Genomic DNA, 21785 nt, shown 5'->3' on the forward strand with positions numbered 1-21785 from the left:
TTTTTGCCTTTCCCCTCCTACTTTTCAATAAGGCAAGAGAAGTCTTTTTGTAAACCAGATATGTCTAATATTTTCTCTTTGAGCCAAATCTGATGAGAATAAGATTCACACAGTGTTTATGCCTCTCTCTTCTTTCACTAAAATATAATAGGTTTCCTTTGCCTCTTTGTGAGATGTAATTTCCCTCTTTTTACCTCCATTTTTCCTTTTTTTTTTTTTCTGGTACAATCCCCATTCCACCTCTAGTTTCTTTTTTATATTATAACAGTAAATCAGACTCTATATGCACTCTCAGTGCATACCCATAACAAAAATACAGTTCTCAAGAGTTCTTTTCTTTTTACCTTTTTTAGGATTCTCTTGAATTCTCTATTTGGAGGTCAAACTTTTTGTTTAGCTCTGGTCTTTTCATCTGAAATAAGTAAACCTGTTTCATTGAATGCCCATCTTCTTCCCTAGAAGAAAATACTCAGTTTATTGGGGTAGTTTATTTTTGGCTGCATTCCAATTCCTTTGCCATTTAGAATATCATATTCCAAGCCCTTTGATCCTTTAATCTGGAAGTTGTTAGATCCTGGGTAATCTTTATTGTGGCTTCTCAGTATTTGAATTGTTTTTTTCTGGCTGCTTGTATTTTTTCCTTGGTTCGATAGTTCTGAAATTTAGCTATGATATTTCTTAGAGTTTAAATTTTGGGGTCTCTTTCCGGAGGTGTTTTGTGAATTCTTTCAATGGCATTTTACCTTCTGACATCAGGGCAGTTCTCTTTTATGATTTCCTAAAAAATAGTGTCTAGGCCCTTTTTTTCATCATGGTTTTCAGGGAGTCCAATAATCCTTAGATTGTCTCTCCTAGATCTATTTTCCAGATCAGTTGTTTTCTCAAGTGGGTATTTTACTTTTTTTTTTTTTTTTTTTGGTTTTGATTGACTAATTCTTGATGTCTCTTCTAGTCATTCATTTCTATTTGTTCAGTCCTGATTTTTAGTGAATTATTTTCATTTACCTTTTTTTTTTTTTTTTTAACTTCTTTTTGTATTTGTCCAATTGAGTTTTTAAATGAGTTGTTTTGTTCTATGGAAATTTTTTTCCATTTCACAATTTTTTTTAAGGAGTTACTTTCTTTTTCAATTTTAAAATTCTGTTTTCCTGGGAATTATTTATCTTTTCCATTTCACAAATTCTGTTTTCCTGGGAGTTAGTTACCTTTTCCATTTCACAAATTCTGTTTTTCAGGGAGTTGTTTTCTTTTTCCATTTTGCCAAATCTATCTTTTAATGAGTTATATACCTTTTCCAAATCCTCTTGCAAAGTTTTCTTTTCCTTTCCCCATTTTTCTTCTAGCTCTCTTCTGAGATTTTTTTTTTTTTAATGAGAGCTTTATGTGATGGGGACCAGGTTATATCACCCTTTGTGACTTCATCTGGAGACAATTTGCTTTCAGTCTCCTCAGGGTTTGATATTTGTTCTTCTCTTTCACCATAAAAACTATCTATAGTTAGAGTTCTCTTTCCCTTTTTACTCATTAAAAAAAAAATAGTATCTGTTTTTAGTGCAAGGGAGGTTTTCCAAGTTTCCTCTACAAGTGGCAGTGAAGTGGCAGTGGCTGTGCTAGGTCTTTTCTGACTCACTCCTAGTTTCTTGTGGGTGTGGCCAGGTTCCATGAGACTCTGGCATTCACTCTTTACCCTGTGCATTTGTGTTGGATGTTTTATAACTTTTTTGCCAATCTACTGGCTTGCAGCCAGGACAGAGTGGCCAACACTGCTATAGATTCCACCTCATAGATTCTCCCCTCTGCAGGGTCTGCACCACCCTGTAGAGACCACACTCCGCCCCGGGTCAGCACAGCGTGTGCTGGCCTCTGTGCTCTGCCTGCCTGCCTGCACCTGACCTCCTCCCATGTCCCACCATAACAGATCTTTTCTGGCAATCTTCAAAATTATCTTCTGCTGGTATTTTGCTGTATTCCCAATTTGGGGGGATTCTGCTAGTCCAGAGCTAATTCAGAGGCTGAATTTCATAATCAGAGTGAGAGTAATAGGAGAGCTCAGAAAGAAGTGTGTGTCCTCTCTGCCATCTTGGCACTCCTTGATAATTTCTTGAAAGATGATGTCTACCCTCTTTTTTTTGATCATCATTTTCTGGTAGACCAATAATTTTAAAATTATTTCTCCTAGATCCATTTTCTAGGTCAATTGTTTTTCCAGTGAGATATTTTCGCATGTTTTCTATTTTTTCATTCTTTTGGCTTGGTTTTTATTGTTTCTTGATTTCTCATAAAATTATTAGCTTCCATTTGCTCAGTTCTCATTTTCAGGGAATTACTTTCCTCAGTCAACTTTTGTACCTCCTTTTCACATTTGGCCAATTTTGTTATTTAAGACATTCTTCTCCTCATTAGCTTTTTGTATTTCCTTTTGCACTGCTCTCCATTCTCTTCCCAGTTTTTTCTTTCTCTCTTGATTTTCAGAATCCCTTTTGAGCTCTTCCGTGTATGAGACCAATTCTTATTTTTCTTGGAGGCTTGACTTTTTTATCTTCTACTATATGTCTTGATCTTCTTTTTCACCCTAATAACTTTCCATGATCAGAATCTTTTTTTGTTCCAGCCTTCTACTTGGCTTGTAATTCTTTATTAGAATAGGAGTCTGTTTCCACAAATGCTCTTTTCTACCTTGCAACTGTGAGGAGTGTCCCCTCTCTCTTGTGGCTACTAGTAAAGGGATCTCCTCTGAGCTGAAGCTTCAGGAAGCTGCTGCTGCCACCACCACCCAGACCCACTCCTGGTTTGCTGATAGACATTTCCTGATGACCTTCCAAGTAATCTTTAGTGTCTTTGGGCTGAGAGGTCTAGAGACTGCCAATACTGCTGCTGATTCAGAGATCCCAAGACTGGTTCCTGCTTTGCTGGTGTCACAGACCTTTCTTGCTGACCTTCTAAATCATCTTTAGCTGGAAGACACTTGTAGTTTCTAACACTTTAAAATTTGTATAGCGTCCTATTTAAATGATTTTGTGGGAGTTTGGGGGACAGCGGGGTAAGTTCCTACCTTTACTCCACCATCTTAGTTCTCTTCCTCTTTTATTATTCTTTATGGCACAATACTCTTCTGTTACTTTCATATTACTATTATATATCCAGTTATTCCTCACTTAATAGATAACCCTTAGTTTCCAGTCATTTTCCTCTGTAAAAAGAGTTAATATAAATATTTTTGATACATGGACATTTTCTTTCATGTTTTTTCTTTCTTTGAAATACAGTCTCATATTTTCTCTTATTCTTTCCGCTCTCCCAAATCACTAGTCCCCCCAGCAAAAAATATTCTCTCCTCTAACTATAAGTATGGAACTGTCATGTTGGGATTTTTGTATCTTACAACAGTCATTGTTCTGTACCATAGAAATCCTGACACTTTAGGGATATAGAAATGACCACCTATTTAAAAGAAAGAAAAAAACAAAAACCTCTGCAAACTACCTACTAGTAGATTATTCTTTAGTTTGCTGCCCCTATCTGGAAACGATGGAACCAACACTATATGAGCCATAATTAATGTTTTTCTATACTAGTAATTTGTTTATTCCCTTCCAAACTTTTCTGAGAAGATATTACAAAGTAATAACTGTTTTACAGGACTAGTATTTTAAGGGTCTGGTAAGGGATCATGTGCTATCCTTTTATGCCTTTCTGTTTAGATCATTGCTTCAGAAGATGGTTCAGAAGCAAAGTGTTTCTGTTCCATATTAGCAAAATTCCTGACTGTGTCTCGTTAATTAGGTAAGGGGATGGACCAAGATACTTAAATTTGTAATTCAGTGGCAAGTGATTTGAATTTCCTGTTGAATTCACTGGACTATACTGATGTGATATCTCAGAGTATACTTTTTGCGTGTCCTACCCCCAATCCTAATAGCCAGAGACAGCTATTACTGAATTATACATTCATATTTATGGAAATTTTAGCTTTTTTATACTGTAATTCTTATTCCCTGTACATTATAATTGAGAATATGTCTTATTTATCTTACCTCTGAGTTTAATATATTTCTCACAATGGATGATTTACAAAATGTTTTGGGTTTTTTTTTTTTTAATAGTTAAAGATGAATAATAGAGAGGAAGTTTGGCATAGTGAATTGAGTGCTATCCTTGAAAGATAGGACTCCATGGCATCAGGTCTTCCATCTGACATAATGACTTTGTGACCCTTATCCAGTCATTTAACTTCTCAGTGCTTCAAGACAACTACCTAAGATTATGAATTGATAAAGCAGGTTCTAACCTGCATTTGGTAGTTGAATTTTTCTAATTGCCAATTCCTTGTCCAATGATATAATAGATCTGCCCCCCCCAAGCAGATTAGTATAACTAGAGAGAAAAAGAAAATATTTTACTTCTATTTATTGCTTAATTAATAAAATATTATAGTCAGAATCAGAAATATCTTATTGAGCCTCTGCCAAATTTCAGTGTACTTGGCTAGGAACTCAAGTCACACAAAAAAGTTTAAGGATGATTATAGCTCTCAAAAAGGCCTACTTTGTTGTTGTTGTGCACTTACATATAAACAATGGCTTATATTTCCTTAGCACTTTTAAGTTTTACAAAGTGTTTTCCTTCTGGCAGCTTTATGAGCAAAGTATTTTATTTAGTATTATATCCATTTTTAGAGATGAATATGATTTGAAGAATTAAATTGATTTGTTTAGGGTCAAATGGCTAATAACTATCTTTTTTATAAAACTTATCTTTTAAAGCACTGGTTTAACTTTGGAAATTTAAATGTGATTTAACATTGTGTTTTGGTGAAAAGATGTTTTGAAATGGTGTCCAAAATTCTGATTCCACATTCCAGTTCTTATACTTACCTTTTTATCAAACCTGAGTTAATTTAACCTCTGTGGGCTTCAGTATTTTCATCGGTAAAATGGACATTGAACTAGATGATTTCTAAAGTCCTTTATAATTTGAAATTCTATGATCTTATAAAATATTTTGGGAGAATCATAAAAACAAGATCACGTCTTAATAACTCTGAATAGCGATAGAAATGCTATAAAGCGATAAAGAAACTTCTTAGAAACTCTTAACAACAAAACTAAAACCAAAAAGATGAGAAAACCAAAGAGATTGATAAAATACAAAATATGATGCAGTAAGAGAAGTAGTAAAAGGTGGAAGAGAATGTTAAAAGAAAGATACACAAAAACAGCTTCAAAGTTACATCCATAAGAAGTTGAGGTGACAAAAGATGTGAATGTTTGGATAGAAAGCATGCATAATATAAAAGTTGATAGAAGAAATTAAATTGATTTTTAAAAATATGATTGATAAAGGGGACCTACATATAGCTAAAGAATCTTCACAGCATAGAATGAAATTCAGAAGTATGGCTATAGCTCAAAACTATGAAAATATCAAGTATCAAGAGAGAAGAGAGAATGGCAGATGGTACAGTTGAGATGGAAAAGCAAGATCAGAAACTACTTCAACTGGAAAAAGATTAGAAAGCAATCTAGATAAAAATGACAGTCTGTACAGAAAAACAATTTACAAAACCTAAGAAAAGAGAAACTCAAGTCAGCTCATCTAGCATATCTTAGTTTTGAAGTTTGATGTTGAAGCCAAAAAAACAAAACAAAACACTTTCTCGCTTTCAAAATAAATACAATTTGCTTTTTTCCCCTGCAAAACCCAGAAATGGACAAAGACTTTGGATGATATGAAAAAACATTTTTTTAAGTTCATAGTACTCAATCTAAGAATAATTTTCCAGTGTATCTTAAAGCCTTAGTTTGAAAATAAAAGATAGAAACATAGAAACTTAAGAAAATCCTAAAGAATTATCCTTCAGTATTGAGACTTAGAAACATCAGAAAATAAGCTATTGAGAAAAATGGATCATTTTTATATTGATTAGTCTAAAATATCTCATTAATACTCACTTTTAAAAATAAAAATGCTATCAATTTTGTTTTAAAAAATAAGTTATAAAAATTTGGGGGAGGGTTAAAAATGCAAATGAATATAATTCAAAAGTTTTTATTTTTTAATTATGAATTTAATTGCCCAACAGAAATATCATATTAAGAAAAAGAATGATTGCCTAAAAAAGTAAACATGTGCTTTGTGTAAATATATACATATAAACATATAGATATTGATATATAATTTAACACATTAGTAAAAAAAAAAGTGTCCCCATCTAAACTTTTTATTTTTATCTATGAATTACTTAATGTTATGATAATTTTATTTTTTTCTATTTTTTTGCATTTCTGTCACTAACATCTTACTTGTCTTTTGTTTCCCAAATAAAAGCCCTCTGTCAAAATAAATAGTGTATTTATTGATCAGAATACTGCTGTATTTCAATATTATTTTCCTTTACATGTTTTATGATCATTATATATATAGTTTTCCTGGTTCTGCTCACTTTGAAACTCTTACAAGTTTGACTACCTTTTAAGGCTGGGGGGAGGAGGGGGTAAAAAAAGATTGTGAATTAAAATTTACTTTGTTTGCTTTAAAAAAAAAAATCTAAGCAGAAATTGTTAACAAGTAAGTGTATAAAATACTGAAGGTGCTTTAATGTTGCTATGTTAATCCAGTGCTTGAAATGAAGTGAAAGAAGTTCTTAAACATTTATATATGTGATTTTAGTTCTTCACTGGAAAAAATCCATAGTTTTGGGAGATTCAAGGTCTATCTTTTCATTGACTTCAAGGTATATTTTTTGACTAATGTAGTCAACCTCCTTTTTATCCTAGATACCAGTTTTGTGAACCTATTCACTGATGTTTCAAAAATGACACGGGATAGATATTTCATCCTCAAGTTTATTTTATCTGATACTATTAAATGAACTACAAAATGTATTGAGAGTATCCTTGATCAAAATAGGAGATTGGAACAAGAAGTTGTTCAAAATAGTTTTTACATTTCACCATATCATCACATTCAAAGTAAAATTTCAGGTTATAGAATTTGTTTCTGTTTCTGTTGTTCATTTGAAACTAATATTGTATTTGTTTGAGCAAAATGGATTAAAGGCTCTTCTCCATAACTTTGTCACCCTTGAGTATGCTGAACATATATAGAATTCCTTCATAGTTTCAGTAACAAAAATAATTTAGAAGATGTATGTTACAAAAACATGTTTTCTTAATAGAGGTCATATAGAAGAATTCCCTATATCTAAGTCCTCTGTTAGATTCTGTTTATATATCAGGGGTTCTCAACTTTTCTGTGTCATGAACCCCATTTAACAGTCCAGTGAAGTTTATGGACCCCTTTTCTGAATAATGTTTTGTTGCAAATGCTAAATATGAGTTAAAGGTTACTGAAAATAACAATGTAATTTTTTATCATGAAAGTTCATGGACCTTTCCCCCCCCCCCGAAATTTATCTCATTAGATATGATATGTCCATTCTATGGACCCCAGAACATTATATATCAATAATAATGCAGAAAATTTTAGTCTAGTAAAATGCATGAGAAAAGATACATAGATGAAAAATAGTGGCACACAAGAAGAATGGCAAGTGCATTGTGGTCTTATGTAGGCTACAGATTATTACCAGTTTTTACTCAAGCAATGAAATAAAATTTATCATTCAGAAAGCATATAATCACAAAAGGAACTAAACTTGCCAGTTAAACAAAAATGAAAGACAGTTTATTGGTTGGCCCAGCAGTTTTTTTGGTGTGTATTTGTATTTATATAGATATAACTGTACACACACACACACACACACACACACACACACACACACACACATATGCTTCCAGTTAAAATAGCTTCCTAAAACATGTAGAGGAGCCCAGCTGTCTGACACACACTCCAGTCAAATCTAGCCAAAAATGAACAAGACTGATTAATAATCAAGAATACCAAAGAAAAATAACAATATATTCCTTCATCTAGATGAGCACTGTTTAAGATAGCAGCCAGAAATCTGTGAGTCCTCAGAGAAAGGGAGAAAAAAAATCAGCTTGAGTTGTAATTAATAGCTACACACTTATAGGTACTCTTAAGTAGAACAAGCCAGGTAACTTCAAACTAACTCAAAATAATAGAACCAGAACCATCTTGGATCCCTCTGAAGCAGGAACAATATCTCTAAGGAATATCAATGCAAAAAGATTGAATAAAATGTTAGCAAAAAGGCTGTTACTTTATGACCAGGTTGGATTTATAGGTAGGATACAAGGTTGGTTCAATATTAATGTAAAAACTATGCCTATAACATATCATATTAGTAACAAAAAAATAAAAATCCCCATTATCATATCAACGGAAACATAAGAGATTTAGAACAAAATACCTTTCATGTTTTTTGAATAAAATTTTATTTATATCTTTTGTTTTATATGCCACTAACATTTCCCACTGTATTTCTCTTCACTCTCCCAGGAAACCATCTCTTATAATGGTTATATATATAAATGGCTAGATAGATAGATAGATAGGTAGAAAGAAAGAAAGAAAGAAAGAAAGAAAGAAAGAAAGAAAGAAAGAAAGAAAGAAAGAAAGAAAGAAAGAAAGAAAGAAAGAAAGAAAGAAAGAAAGAAAGAAAGCCATCTTTATAATATAAAAGAATTTAGAAAGTAGAATAAAAATATTTCATAAAACTAACATCAAAGAAAATCCAACATTATATGCAATCTTTGACACCCACAGTGCTTCACTCAAAATAATGAAAGATGATCCCATCTTTCCTTTTTTTGTTGCGGCAAGTCATCTGGGTTTAAAACCTTCATGTCATACTTCACTCCTTACTTACACTGACCCCATATATTCCATTTCTTTGCAAATCTTGTTATTTCTCTCTTCACAATATTTCTTGTTTATGCTCCTTTCTCTTCACCCTTACGGATCCTTAACATCTCACTGATAATGTTTGCATTAAATTTCTAATTTTGTCTCCTTGTCTTTTCTGTAGCTAGTTCCAATCTGTCCTTTACATAATTTTATATCAAAGTGATTTTCCTAAAGCACAAGTTTAACGATGTCATTCTCCCTACTCAGTAATTTCCAGTGATTTGCCCTTCCAGGAAAAAATCTCTCCTATTTGGGATTTAACCCATTTTTCAACATATTTCCTTCCTATCTTTCCACTCTTAACATCCCTTTCACATATTCTGTGATTCAGCTACACTGGCCTTTTTGCTGTTTCTCTATCAAAACACTTCATCTTCTAACGCATGCCTTGCTGTTTATTGACCCTCCATACCTAGAAAGAATACTCTTTCCTCAAATTCTCTTCCTTTCTTCCCTGGATTTCTTAAGAAGTCAGCTTATATTTTGCTTTCTAAAAGAAGCCTTTCCCAATCTCTTCTATAGCCATTGCCTTCCATTGCCTATTGAGATTAGATATACGAGAGATAGTGATACAGATTTTTTTATATTTATATGTCCATGTTGATATTTTGTGTATATGTTGATATATATAAATATATAATATATCATTTTTATATGTTGATATATATACACTACGTATATCATACACATACATACACATTTTGTACAGCTATCTGTATTTTATCTCTCACACTATAATGTGACCTCTTTGATGGAAGAGTCTATCTATTCATTTTTTCTTTCCATTATCAGAACATAGAATGGTATCTAGAATATAATATTTGTTAAATACTTGTTGAATAATGTAAAGTAAAACTTTAGGGGTGTATTAATTTGCAGTTTTTATTATTTATGAATTAGAAAGATTTTGCTTTAATTTGCAGATCTTAGAAAACTTTTTTCATATCATTTCATTATTTGTATACTGGCTAATTCATCAAATACTATTAAAAATGTAACAACATCTGACTTATTTAGAACAAAGAAATTGAATGAACTTGTCAATAAATTCTTCTTAGAGAAATCAATGAGAATATTCTGTAGTCATGACTGGGCCATGCTTATATAATAAAAATGCCAATGTTACCATAAACATTTGCCACAGTTAGCATGATACCAATCAAATTACCAAAGAGATATTTTATGGAGCTAGATTGGGCTTGAGAATGGCTAGGCATTGTGCTAAGTACATTACAAGTACTATCTCAAGTAATTTTAATAAAAACACTGTTAGGGAGGTGCCATTATTATCTTTATTTCACAATTGAGAAAACTGAGGCAGGCAAAGTTTACATGATTTGCCCAAGGTCACATAGCTGCTCAGTGTCTTGAATCCCGATTTGAACATTAACCTTCCTAACTTCAGACCCAGCTCTCTATCCACTGTGCCATCTAATCAAATAAGAAACAATGATAATAGCTAATATTCATAAAACACTTTAAGATTCATGAAGTACTTTTATACACTATTTCATAATTTAATACTCGATACTGAGACTAAGAAGTTAGGTGACTTGCTAAGGGTCACATGACTAATAATTATTTTAGGCAAGATTCAGATTTTAGACTCTTGTCTAACTCTAGCACTCCATGTATTGTGTTGAGATGTCTAGAATATCAAAGAAAATGCTGAAAAATGGTAAAAATGAAGGAAGAAAAAGAGTGCTGGACTTTAAAGTATATTAGAGAGCAACAATCACCAAAGCAAGTTAGTACTAACCCCGCAAAAAAGAATCAAACCTATGAAATGGGCTGGATAAAAAGAAAGAAAAGTAATTGAACTCAACAAATTAACATTCAATAAGTCTCATAACATTTAAATCATTTATTTTTAATAATAAAGGATTCCTTATTTTGTTAGAGCTCTTGGAATTAGAAGACAGTCTTAGCAAAATTCAGTTCAAATCAACATTACATAACCTGCAGTAAATTCAAAGTAGAATCTTTGTCAAAAGAAATAAACTGACAGTTTGCAAAAGATGATTCACAATTTACCATATGAATGTTCCAAATCACTCAATAAAAAGATTCAAAATAAAACACCAATTTAAATATATTTTTAAAACACCAAAGATATGAATAATTGGACCTTTTCTTAACATGTAAATAGTATCATTCTAAATCCTGTAGTTAGCATTATCTATAATGAAGAAATGATAGAGGCCTTTCAAATATGATCAGAGATAAAGCAAGGATGTTCATGGTTACCACTTTATATTTAATATATTTTTAGCATTGCTAGCTAGAAAAGTAAAGTAAGCAAAAATAAGTTGAATGAACTAGCATAGATAAAGAAAAAACAATTACTGTTTTGGTAGGTGTGATGTTTTATTTATTAAACCTTACAGATAAAAATAAAAAAAAAAAAAAACGAATTCAATTACCAACTTAAGTAAAATAGCAAGAAGTACAAAATAACCTCATAGAAATCATCAATCTTTTCAGTTCACTGCTATTCAAAACAGAATGAGTTGGGGGCAAGGAAAGAGTTTACATTCAAAATAACTACATATACCTTGGAGTTCATTTACTTAGAAATAATAATGTGGATACAACTACTGAATATACTTTATAGAAATAAAGTAAGACAAATAATTGAAGATTTATTAATTGCCCATCCTTAGGCTATGCCAGTATAATCAAAATGACTGACTAAATTAAGAGATGCAGTGCCATACCAGTCAAACTACAAAAAGCATACTCTATAGAGCAGGGGTCCTCAAATTTTTTAAATTGGGGGCCAGTTCACTGCCCCTCAGACTGTTGGAGGACCAGACTATAGTAAAAACAAAAACTTTGTTTTCTGGGCCTTTAAATAAGACATAAAATTAGCCCTGGGTGAGGGGAATAATCGTCCTCAGCTGCTGCATCAGGCCCACGGGCTATAGTTTGAGGACCCCTGCATAGAGCTAGATAAAATTGTAATAAAATATATCTGGAGGGGAAAAGATTAAGAATTTCAAAAGAAGAAAAAAATTAGTTAGGAATGAAAGGGGCCTAGCAGTAAGTAACATTGCTCAAGCTAATGTAAAATAATAATCATCAGAATTCTTTTATACTGGTGAATAAATAAAATAGTTGATGAATGGATAAGATTAAGTATACCAGACCCAGAAGCAATGAAACATAATAGCCAAGTGTTCATTATATCCGAGGATAACTTCTTGGGCTACAGACTCACTATTTCATAAAAACTGCTAAGAAACCTGAAGGAAGATAAACTGATAGTTAATAGTTTTAAGTCAACATCTATCATATCCAAATTATTTCCAAATGAGTATATTCTCTAAATTGATTGAAAAATTCAGCATTTATTAAGCACTTACTAAGTATCCAAAAGTGAACTAAGTACTATTTCACTTCTGAATAACCCAGACATTGCTCCAGAGGAAGACAACAACAAAAAGAAGAGCTGGAAAAAGAGAGAGTTGCCACACACTATAATTGGAGATGACTTAGAAGTGACTTGGAAGCTTTGTTGCCGAACAGTTAAGATGAAAGATCACATGTTAGATCTAGTTGTCCTAGAGACAAGAGAGTCCAAGTTTCCAGTGGAAGAAGAATGAGAGTTAGCCCTGAGTGCACATAGCATAAAGTAGAAGTGGAGTTGGTGTAGATACTTGCTTCTTGACAAGGTTAGATATAATCTCACTTAGCAGAGTTTGGTATCCTGGGAACAAAGTCCAAAGTTCTAGTCAGAATGAAATGAGAATATTGTTAGTATCCATGATTTAAAGGTCATATCATAACATATTGGAGGAGATAGTTTTGACAATCAGATATGATGAAAGTGTTTTGTTTTGTTTTGTTTTGTTTTACCAAACATGAGATAAGGAAGATCACAGGAAATAAGAGAAAATGTTATTAAATTTTATTAAATAAAAAGTTTATGAAAAACATGCATTTGCTCTCTAATTATAAATGGAATTGTATTATTAATTTCTATGTATAGATATCTGACCTTGGATCTGATCCACCTGGTCTCCAAGGAAGCCAGATTTCCTTCTTTACAGGCCTCATAACCAGTACCCAGGGGCCTCTAGTGGGGGTAAGAAAGGCAGGATCGTAGGCCCACCTTGTCTTGATTATCTTTCTATATCTCCTCCTATATCTTTTCTATCTCCACCTGGGTTATAAGGGATAGAACCATATTTTCGTGTAGGGTTATTATATGTCAGGATAAATTGTATTTTCCCTTATCAATCAAAAAGGAAGTTTTATATTTAGTTTATAATCACATAATTACCAGCTTAACCTTCTCTCTCAGCTCTGGTTACCCAAAAGAATATCATGAATAGACAGTAAACCTCTTCATTAAAGTAAGTAATAAATAGAAATAGAGGAAATAATAAATATTAGCATAGATAAGTGAATACATTAGAGTAAATGAGCTTTTTGATTGGGAGCTACCTAAGATTTCAGCTCCAATTAGGAGAAAAAGTCTGATCTGAGTAGAGAAAATCTATTCTTAGCACTCTTTAGGGTGATAGATTCTGGAAATCAAAGGACCGGTTTATCATCAATATCTCTTTATCTGGACTTCCTTCAGAATATCTACCATTTTTAATAATATCTACATTTGCTTCTCTTAAGGTCCTCCAACAATGTAAAATCATATGTCCCTTATATGTACCATCTTTAGCATTTGGTCTCAACATTCGACTAATTAGGACTAGTGCATCCTTCACTTATGTAGCAAGAATCTTCTAGAGATGCTTCCTCTGGAAAATCATTCTAGGTTTATGCAAAAATAAGGTTACACAAATAAAATAAGCACAGCAAGCAGTCTGGGCAAATGATGTTTGCAGTAAATTTTGGTGATAGTGGTCTGATACTTGCATGCATTCACATGGCTTCACTTTTCATCTCTGCAAATGATATCCAGATCCTTAATGTAAAGATAAAAAGATTATAGATTGTAGTGTTCTTGTTAGTTTTCTGGAAGTCTTGGGAGCCCACCACTAGAATAGCCAGGTGTTAAAGTCCAAATCCTTTATTATCTCCTTCACAATCTAGTTTCCTTGCCTGGGGCCCAGGCTAGCTTTCTTAGTGGTCTTCTGGATTTTGGTTTCAGTGGAGGGAAGGAGAAGAGGCCTGCCACCACGGTGGTGTGAGATGGAGTGAATGAATCTGGCTCTGAGTCCCTTCTGTGTCTGGCTCTGCTCCTGGCTGAGGCTCCCAGCTTATATTCTCTATTATAATTACATTATCATAGGTGTGCATCTTGTAGAACTATATTAAGTACTAAGTACATGTACTGAACTAGAGAACTATTAATCCCCATGCTAAACTAGATAACCATTGTCTTTATTAATTCCACTGACTTAGCACCTTGTAAGAATCCTTATTTCAGAGTTCTGGCCCATAACAATAGATGTCATAGGTCCTAAATTTAGAGCTATCAGGAACCTTGCAAACTGTTCTACTCTCCTCACTTAAGAATGGAGGCCCCAAGAGATAAAGTAACTAATCTAGTTTTACAGTGGTGGTGGGAGTAGCAGCAGTTAGCATTTAATATAACTTCTACTGTGTGCCAGGAACTATGCTAAGCACTTTGCAAATATCATCTCTTTAATTTTCACAGAAATTCTAGGATTCAGTGACTATTATTATTCCCATTTTTCTGTTCAGGAAATTGAGGTAAATAGAAGTTGTGACTTGCCCAGGATTTCACAGCTAGGAAATATCTTAATCCAGGTTTCAACTCAGATCTATTCAACTCCAGGCCCAGTATTCTTTCCTCATATTACCTAGCTCCTCTAAGAATAAATGGTACTAAACTGTGATGTGCACCAAATCATCTGACTCTAAATGCAGGTGTTTTGTTTTGTTTTGTTTTTCGGTGTGTGTGTGTATGTGTGTAGCACATACGTTATCACATAATAGACCATCTGTATATATTTTATGTATAAATTATATATAAATTAGTGAAGTATAATTTTGTACTATAACAAAGGACAATTTGAAGAATTCTGAGAAGCATGGAAAGATCAGTATGAAATGATCCAAAGTGGAATAAGAAGCAATAAAATTATATACATAGTAATTTCATTAAAGTAGAGATGAAAAATATCCTAAAATGAAGCAAATCCAATGGTGATTATAGCAACCAATCTTGATCCTAGAAAAGCAATAGGATATTCTTTCTCCTTATTTTTTTTTGTAGAAATACAGGTTCCTGAATATAAATGATCACTGGTGATGTCTGATATAGTTGTTGTATTAATTGGTTTTGCCTAACTTTTTTTTTCATCATATGGGCAAGTTCATGTAGTTGAGTGGGGAAAATATATGTAAAAATGATTATGATGCAACAAAGAAATTAATGCTAACTTCAAAAAAAAAAAAAAGAAAGGTTTGGTCTTTTTTGGAAAAAAAAAGGAAATTGAATAAGTTTAGGAGGAAGCAGGAATAATAAAGACTCATGTTATTTCAAATAACAATAAGAATTTGTCAAAAAGACTAGTAGCAGCATGATTGGTAAATCCCTGCCAAGGAATACAGAAGCTTTTTGCACAATCAAAAACAATAATAGAGAGGGGTCTGTTGCTTTCTAGAGACATGTTTCCAAGAACTGATAGAGAACCATTTATAACTTGTAAAATTAAGGAACACGTGATTATAACCCACTTTTCATGATAAATCTTAATAGAATTCTAGAAGGCACTAACAGGTAATTAAGTTTTGGTCAATAATGGAGATCATGGAAGTGCATGGAATTTTTATCATTTCTGCCATTAAAGACAAGGAATTTAGAAGATAAAAAGCACATTTGGAGAGTTGATACCTATTTAAGATTATAATGTTAATAGAATTATTGGTTTTGAATTTCTAAGTCATGGCTTAAAATGTAGAAATACCAAGCTCTTGGCCAGTGAAAGTGTATCTAATAAGTACTAATAAGAATATACTTGACTAATGTCAAAATATCAAAAGGATTTAAAACTGAATAGAAAATATAAGGTCAAAATCTGCCTCTATTATATCCATCAAGCCATGTTAGGCAGAGAACAATAACTATGTAGGAAAAACAGAAATAGATGTAAAGTCCAAAAATTCACAGGAGACAAAAAAAAAAAATCAAAATCCTAATCCTGCATATGCTTATTCACAAAAGCACAAAATATGAGCAATAGGCAAAATGAACTGCACATGAGGAAAGTGATTTGACTTAAAATTTTTCACTAAAAATTAGATTTTTTATAAACTAGAATTCCTCTATGAATATTTTATCAGAATGATTAAAAATAATTTTATTTATTCAGAATGACAAGGAAAAGTTAAAAGGCCACTGAAGAAGGATGGCTTTTTGTATTAAAAAATACTCCAAGGAGATGACTGACAAAAAAAACTCACATATACCAAAATATTTATAACAATAGAATTTAGAAACACAGTAAATTCTCATTAATTGGAGAATAAACAAATTATGGTATATGAAAATAATGAAGTATTTACTATTTTATAAAGAATGGACAAATAAGATGGAACTTAGAAAAAAAGCAAAAAATAGTGACATAACGATATAAATGAAAAGACCAACTGTCTCAAATCAATGAAAAGTATATGTTGGAAAATTATAAAGAGGAAGCCAGATCACAAAGATTTGATATAAGAAAACAACCCTACCCATTTGAAGAGGTGGGGGAATTTTTCAATGTAAAAACAAAACTAAGTCAAAAAAGCAAAAAATATCTGCTTCTGTAAGAAAATCTATGAAATAGAGGGGATAAGTCTAGAGGAAATTATATGAAATATAATCAGGGGAAGCAATTTTGTTATGTCATTGAGGAGCTGGGGAAATAATCCTGGCATGTCATTTATAAACTTAGATACCTGTACATCCTTAAGTCAAAGCAGAGTGCCTAATGATTTCTTGATGTTTTCTCCTAAAGTTCATTTCATTCTAAAAAAAAGAAAATAAAAGAACCAATAGAAAGTAACTTTGTTCTGGATCCAATTCTTAACAATGGAGAAGAAATTGTGATTGGTACAAATGATGGAAATTTTGGGAAGAAGTGATCACACTATGTTACAGTTTATTTCAGAAAAGAAAAGGAAAGTCAAGAATTATTACATGGGTTCTGAATTTTGGGAAAATAGATTGGAAAGGGTTCAGAGAAAAAATAGTATCTCCTAACTAAAATACTACAGGAAAAGTCAACCTAAGAGAGAAGGGAAACTTTCAAAGACAAAATTCTAGAAATGTAAAAAAGAGTTTGAGTAAGGAGCAAAAGGGGAATTGTTAAGAAGAGATTGTTTTGCTATTGGGAGCTGCAAAAAGATGATGGCTATAAGTAGAGAGCAGGAAAGAAAAAAACATTGTGGAAGTAGGAAATGCAAGAATTATCAGCTTATTGGATACATGAGAGGGGGAAGGGAAGGACAGTTAGGGAGGAAAGTGAAAGTACAAACCTAAGAGTTGGAAAAAAGACCCTTGTATAGAAATAGGAGGATTTGGATGAAAGGTAGATTTCTGGGTAGAAGAGGTTATGTTTTGAATATGTTCAGGTTGAGATGTGTCCCAATCATCTTGATTGAAATAACCAAACACAGTTGGTGATGTAGGACTAAATCTCAGGAGCAAGACTGGAACTAGACATGTACAAGCTCTAAGTTGTCTTCATATAATTGATTATAAATCAACTGGAACTAATAAGATAACCAAGAGAAAATTACTAGAGAGAAAATGCTACAAGATAGGGATGTCCTTGTAGAACACTCACATTTAGGGGATTTGGATGATGTCATAACAAAGGAGAATAAGTATATAAGTAAGTGGGAGGATAACAAAAAGAGAATATTGTAATAAATTCACAAAATTTGAAAGAATATCCAGAAGAAGAGAATTAATCAACTGTTGGAATCCTTACAGACTGCTAACTAATTAGAGTTGATCTAATCTTACAAGAAGATTTTGGCCAGAACCTGAAACAAGGTACTAAGTAGAACTAATTAATACAAGGCTTGTGTTCACACCTTTACTCATTGGAGTCCACAAGTATGCTAGCTTCACAAAGTAAACTTTCTAACTTCAAGGGAGTTCACACCTCCCTTAAAGCTCTTCGGGCCAGAGAGCACTATGGGAGAAAACCCATAATCCCTCTCTCTCGTATCCCACAATTCCTCCTTCTTGGATAAAAGAAACAGACAGGGGCTCTCGGTCAGATTTCATTGGAGTTACGCCAGAAGCCCTTTCTCCGAGGCAAGGCAAGAGAGAATACATTTTTTCCACTTGGCTGGCTGGTGGCAGACAAAGAGATTTCAGAGGATAAAGCTACGAGTGAGAGTTCAGTGGACAACCAGATTCATCTTCATCTCACACCACTGTAGTTGGTGGCTGGGCTCTCCAGAAGGAGACAAGAGAGACATTCCATCTCTGTGTTGGTTGGAGGCTGAAGAAAGCAGAGGCAGAGGCTGAAGGACAGAACCTTTGGATTTGGAGTCAAAAATCTCATCACTGACACTACCTGTGTGATCTTGAAAGTGATATCAATTTCCTCATCTATAGAATGAGTAAAATTTTGAGAAAGCCAAATAAAACTAAACTACTCTTAATTAACTTGGGTGTACTGAAAATGGATCAAGTATCTGAAGAAGGGGATGATGCTGTTGCTACCATCAGTGCTACAGAGACCTTATCAGAGGAAGAACAGGAAGAACTAAGAAAGGAACTTGCAAAGGTAGAAGAGGAAATACAGACTTTATCTCAGGTGTTAGCAGCCAAGGAGAAGCATCTAGCCGAGATCAAGAGGAAACTTGGAATCAATTCATTACAAGAACTAAGGCAGAACATTGCCAAAGGCTGGCAAGATGTGACAGCCACATCTGCATATAAGAAGACTTCAGAAACTTTGTCTCAGGCTGGACAGAAGGCCTCAGCTGCTTTTTCTTCTGTTGGGTCTGTCATCACCAAAAAGCTTGAAGATGTAAAAAACTCACCTACTTTCAAATCATTTGAAGAAAAAGTTGAGAACTTAAAGTCTAAAGTTGGGGGAGAAAATATATAATTATAATTTCTCAGATCATTCAACTGAGTTTTCCAGAAAAAATAGTCATTTTTCATAATGATAATCTTAAACATCCTAAAATGTAATTTGTTTGCTCTTTAAATAGTGCTTCCCTAAGAAGGGAAGATCGAAGGGCGCCCAATATAAAACTTAAATAGAAATGGATTCCCTAGTGACTATATAGTAACTTAGAAAACTACAAATTAGCATCATTTTTCTAGTATCATATTTTCATTTGGTTTTTAAGAACTCAGAGGAGTTTTTGGTTTGGGTTTTTTTTTGTTTGTTTGTTTGTTTGTTTGTTTTTGCTGAGGCAGTTGGGGTTAAATGACTTGCCCAGGGTCACACAGCTAAGAAGTGTTATGTGTCTGAGGTCAGATTTGAATTTAGGTCCTCCCGATTTCAGGGTCAATGCTCTATCCACTGTAACAACTAACTGCCCCAAGAACTCAGGAGTTTTGCAGAACATTTTCATAAGTCTAGAGTTTGACAATTCTAGTCAGCTGTAATAAATGCAGCACAAAGGTCAAGTAAATCTAAGAAAAGCCTATTAGATTTAACAGTTAATAGATCACTATGATTTCTTGTTTGTATTTCTTAGTTAAGATGACAAAGTAAAAGTTACTAGAAGAGCCCAATCCTTCCAAAATACTCCAGTAAATTTCAAAAAATGCACCAGAAAGAACAACATTAAGGCAACCAGAGAAGCAGCTACAAAATCATCCATTCTATCCAAGAAAAATGCCAAAAGCATTTTTGGGAAAGCAGAAGCCTTCAATTTTCAGGCACCCCTGCAGTAGACACAGTGACTGAAAAGACTCCCATGGTGCTCATAAAAACAGTTCCAAAGCAGGCTGTGAGAGCCATAGTATAAGAGCCAAAAGAGCACCTCTGAAGCACAAACACTAGGGATTTTACAGGAGCCCATCAAGTGGCTGAATCGACAGTGTCTAATTGTTGCCTGTAAGGGTCACATGAAAGGCTGGACCCAACTCCCTATCGGGCACTGTGCCAGAAAGAGACTGAGACCAAGCAGAACCTAAAACCTAAGCTCAAATGTCTGAAGAAAGAACTAGAAGGCAGGATTCCTTCCTGCAAAGCCCAGAACTAGCCACTATATCCTGTATGGCAGAGATAGTTTTCATCTAGATCATAGAGGGAACTACCTGTCAGCCAAGTCATAGGTTCAGATCTAAGCACAAAGGTATAATCCTGAAACAGAGGTTAATTATATAAATTGAGAAAGATGAATTTGGTAAAGAAATACTATGAATTAAAGAAATACAAGAAATTAACTCTGAAGTAAAGAGAAATTCTACATTAAATATAAAAGGAAAAAAAAAAATCCCTTGGCCGTAAGGACTGTATATAAAACTAATATAAATCAAGCCAAGGTTACAAACCTAAATTAGAATTGAAATAAGACCTTTGGAGGAAGAAATTAGAATGAAAATAAACTGCTCAGAACAGAAAATGGAAAGTCTTAACCCAAAACTAATGAAAGAAAAAAAAAAAATAAGGAAAACAAGCCAAGTAGTACCAGATCTCAAATTATACTGCAAAGGAGTAATCATCAAAAACATAGTAAAGTTAGAGTAATTAATTATACTTCAAACATAAAAGAAGCAGGCAAATATAGTCACAGTTCAATAAACCGAAAGATTCCATGTACTGTGGTTAGCAGTCATTCAACAAAAACTGCTATTTAAAAAAAAAAAAAATCCAAACTGGAAAGCAGCATGCTAGAAGTTACTTTTAGGCTAAGATCTCACACTACCTTATTAATAAGCTCCAAATTGACAGATCACCTAGATATAAAAGGTAACATATTTAAGTTATAGGATCAAGAAAGAAAATAAGTTTTTCACTTATGAATGGGAAAAAATTTGTGAGCAGTGAAATGATAGAGAAGATCACAGAAGCGGGGCTGGGGGGAAGAATTTTAATTGACATTGTGTTAGAAGAGTGATGGCCTCAGATTCAGCATGTGACATTATTTACACATAACAAAGTATGGATTTATTTTATTTGTGCTTTTTTGTTACAAGAATTATATTTTATTCCCTTCTATTGGAAGGACACTGTAGAAAGACAGGAGCTAGTGGTGGTGTTCCCAAAAATGAAAAGAGGATAATTGAATCATATTTTAAGTGCACAGAAGATAATAGAAGGAAGTTCAGATGGAAACACAGGCAAACAGGACAGCTTTGAAAGTAATATGTTTAATTATATGCTTTTTAAAAAAATTAAACTATACTTACTATTCATAGTTTTGCTTCTAATATTCATTTTCTGTTCTATCTATAAATGGGAATATTCTTCCCCCACCTTTTTTTTTTTTTTGCCTTTAAATTAGGAATTTTTTTAATTAAAAAAAAATTTGCTCAAGTAGTTGACTCCTTGAAAAAATAAAATCAAGTAAGAGGGAAGAACTTGGATCATTATCATTAGTTTTCCCAGCAAGTAGGAAAACGGGAATGAAAGAATATACTTGGGAAGAAGTAACAAAAAGTAGGTACAATTTCCAATAATTAGGGTAAACAAGAAGAGGATACAAATATGAAGAAGAGGATACAAGAAATATTTGAACTAGGTTAAGCAGAGTTGAATATGGATGTACATACATAATTTGCCTTAGAAAACAGATAGAGACCCTGACAGATAGCTTTTAAGAGGAGAGTTAAAGAAAGAGGAGAATAATCTAACATCAAAAGAAGAAACAAAGAGGGAAAAGGAACTGGTGCCATTTCAATTATAGATTTATAATATTGGTTCACAGATTTTTTTTTTTTTTGTAAAGGGTGTTGGAGGACTAATTGGGAAAATAGTATAAGAGGATGCAGTAAATCGTTGATTATAAACCATGTGTTAAATGAACTTATAAAATGAAAGAAGGTAGCAAAA

At 33.0% G+C, this 21785-nt stretch overlaps 1 protein-coding gene and 1 long non-coding RNA gene across 3 annotated transcripts in view; both read left to right on the forward strand.

Moving 5' to 3' along the window:
- Window positions 1-21785, forward strand: part of LOC127554387 (uncharacterized) — a 184839-nt gene that overhangs the window by 151051 nt on the left and 12003 nt on the right. The window lies entirely within an intron of this gene.
- LOC127554386 (tumor protein D52-like) lies at window positions 13852-20515 on the forward strand. The gene has a single exon (XM_051985838.1). It carries the CDS (start codon window positions 18384-18386, stop codon window positions 18879-18881), a length of 498 nt encoding a protein of 165 aa, XP_051841798.1. The 5' UTR covers window positions 13852-18383; the 3' UTR covers window positions 18882-20515.

This window comes from Antechinus flavipes, chromosome 3, assembly GCF_016432865.1.
Source record: "Antechinus flavipes isolate AdamAnt ecotype Samford, QLD, Australia chromosome 3, AdamAnt_v2, whole genome shotgun sequence".
Classification (NCBI taxonomy): domain Eukaryota; kingdom Metazoa; phylum Chordata; class Mammalia; order Dasyuromorphia; family Dasyuridae; genus Antechinus; species Antechinus flavipes.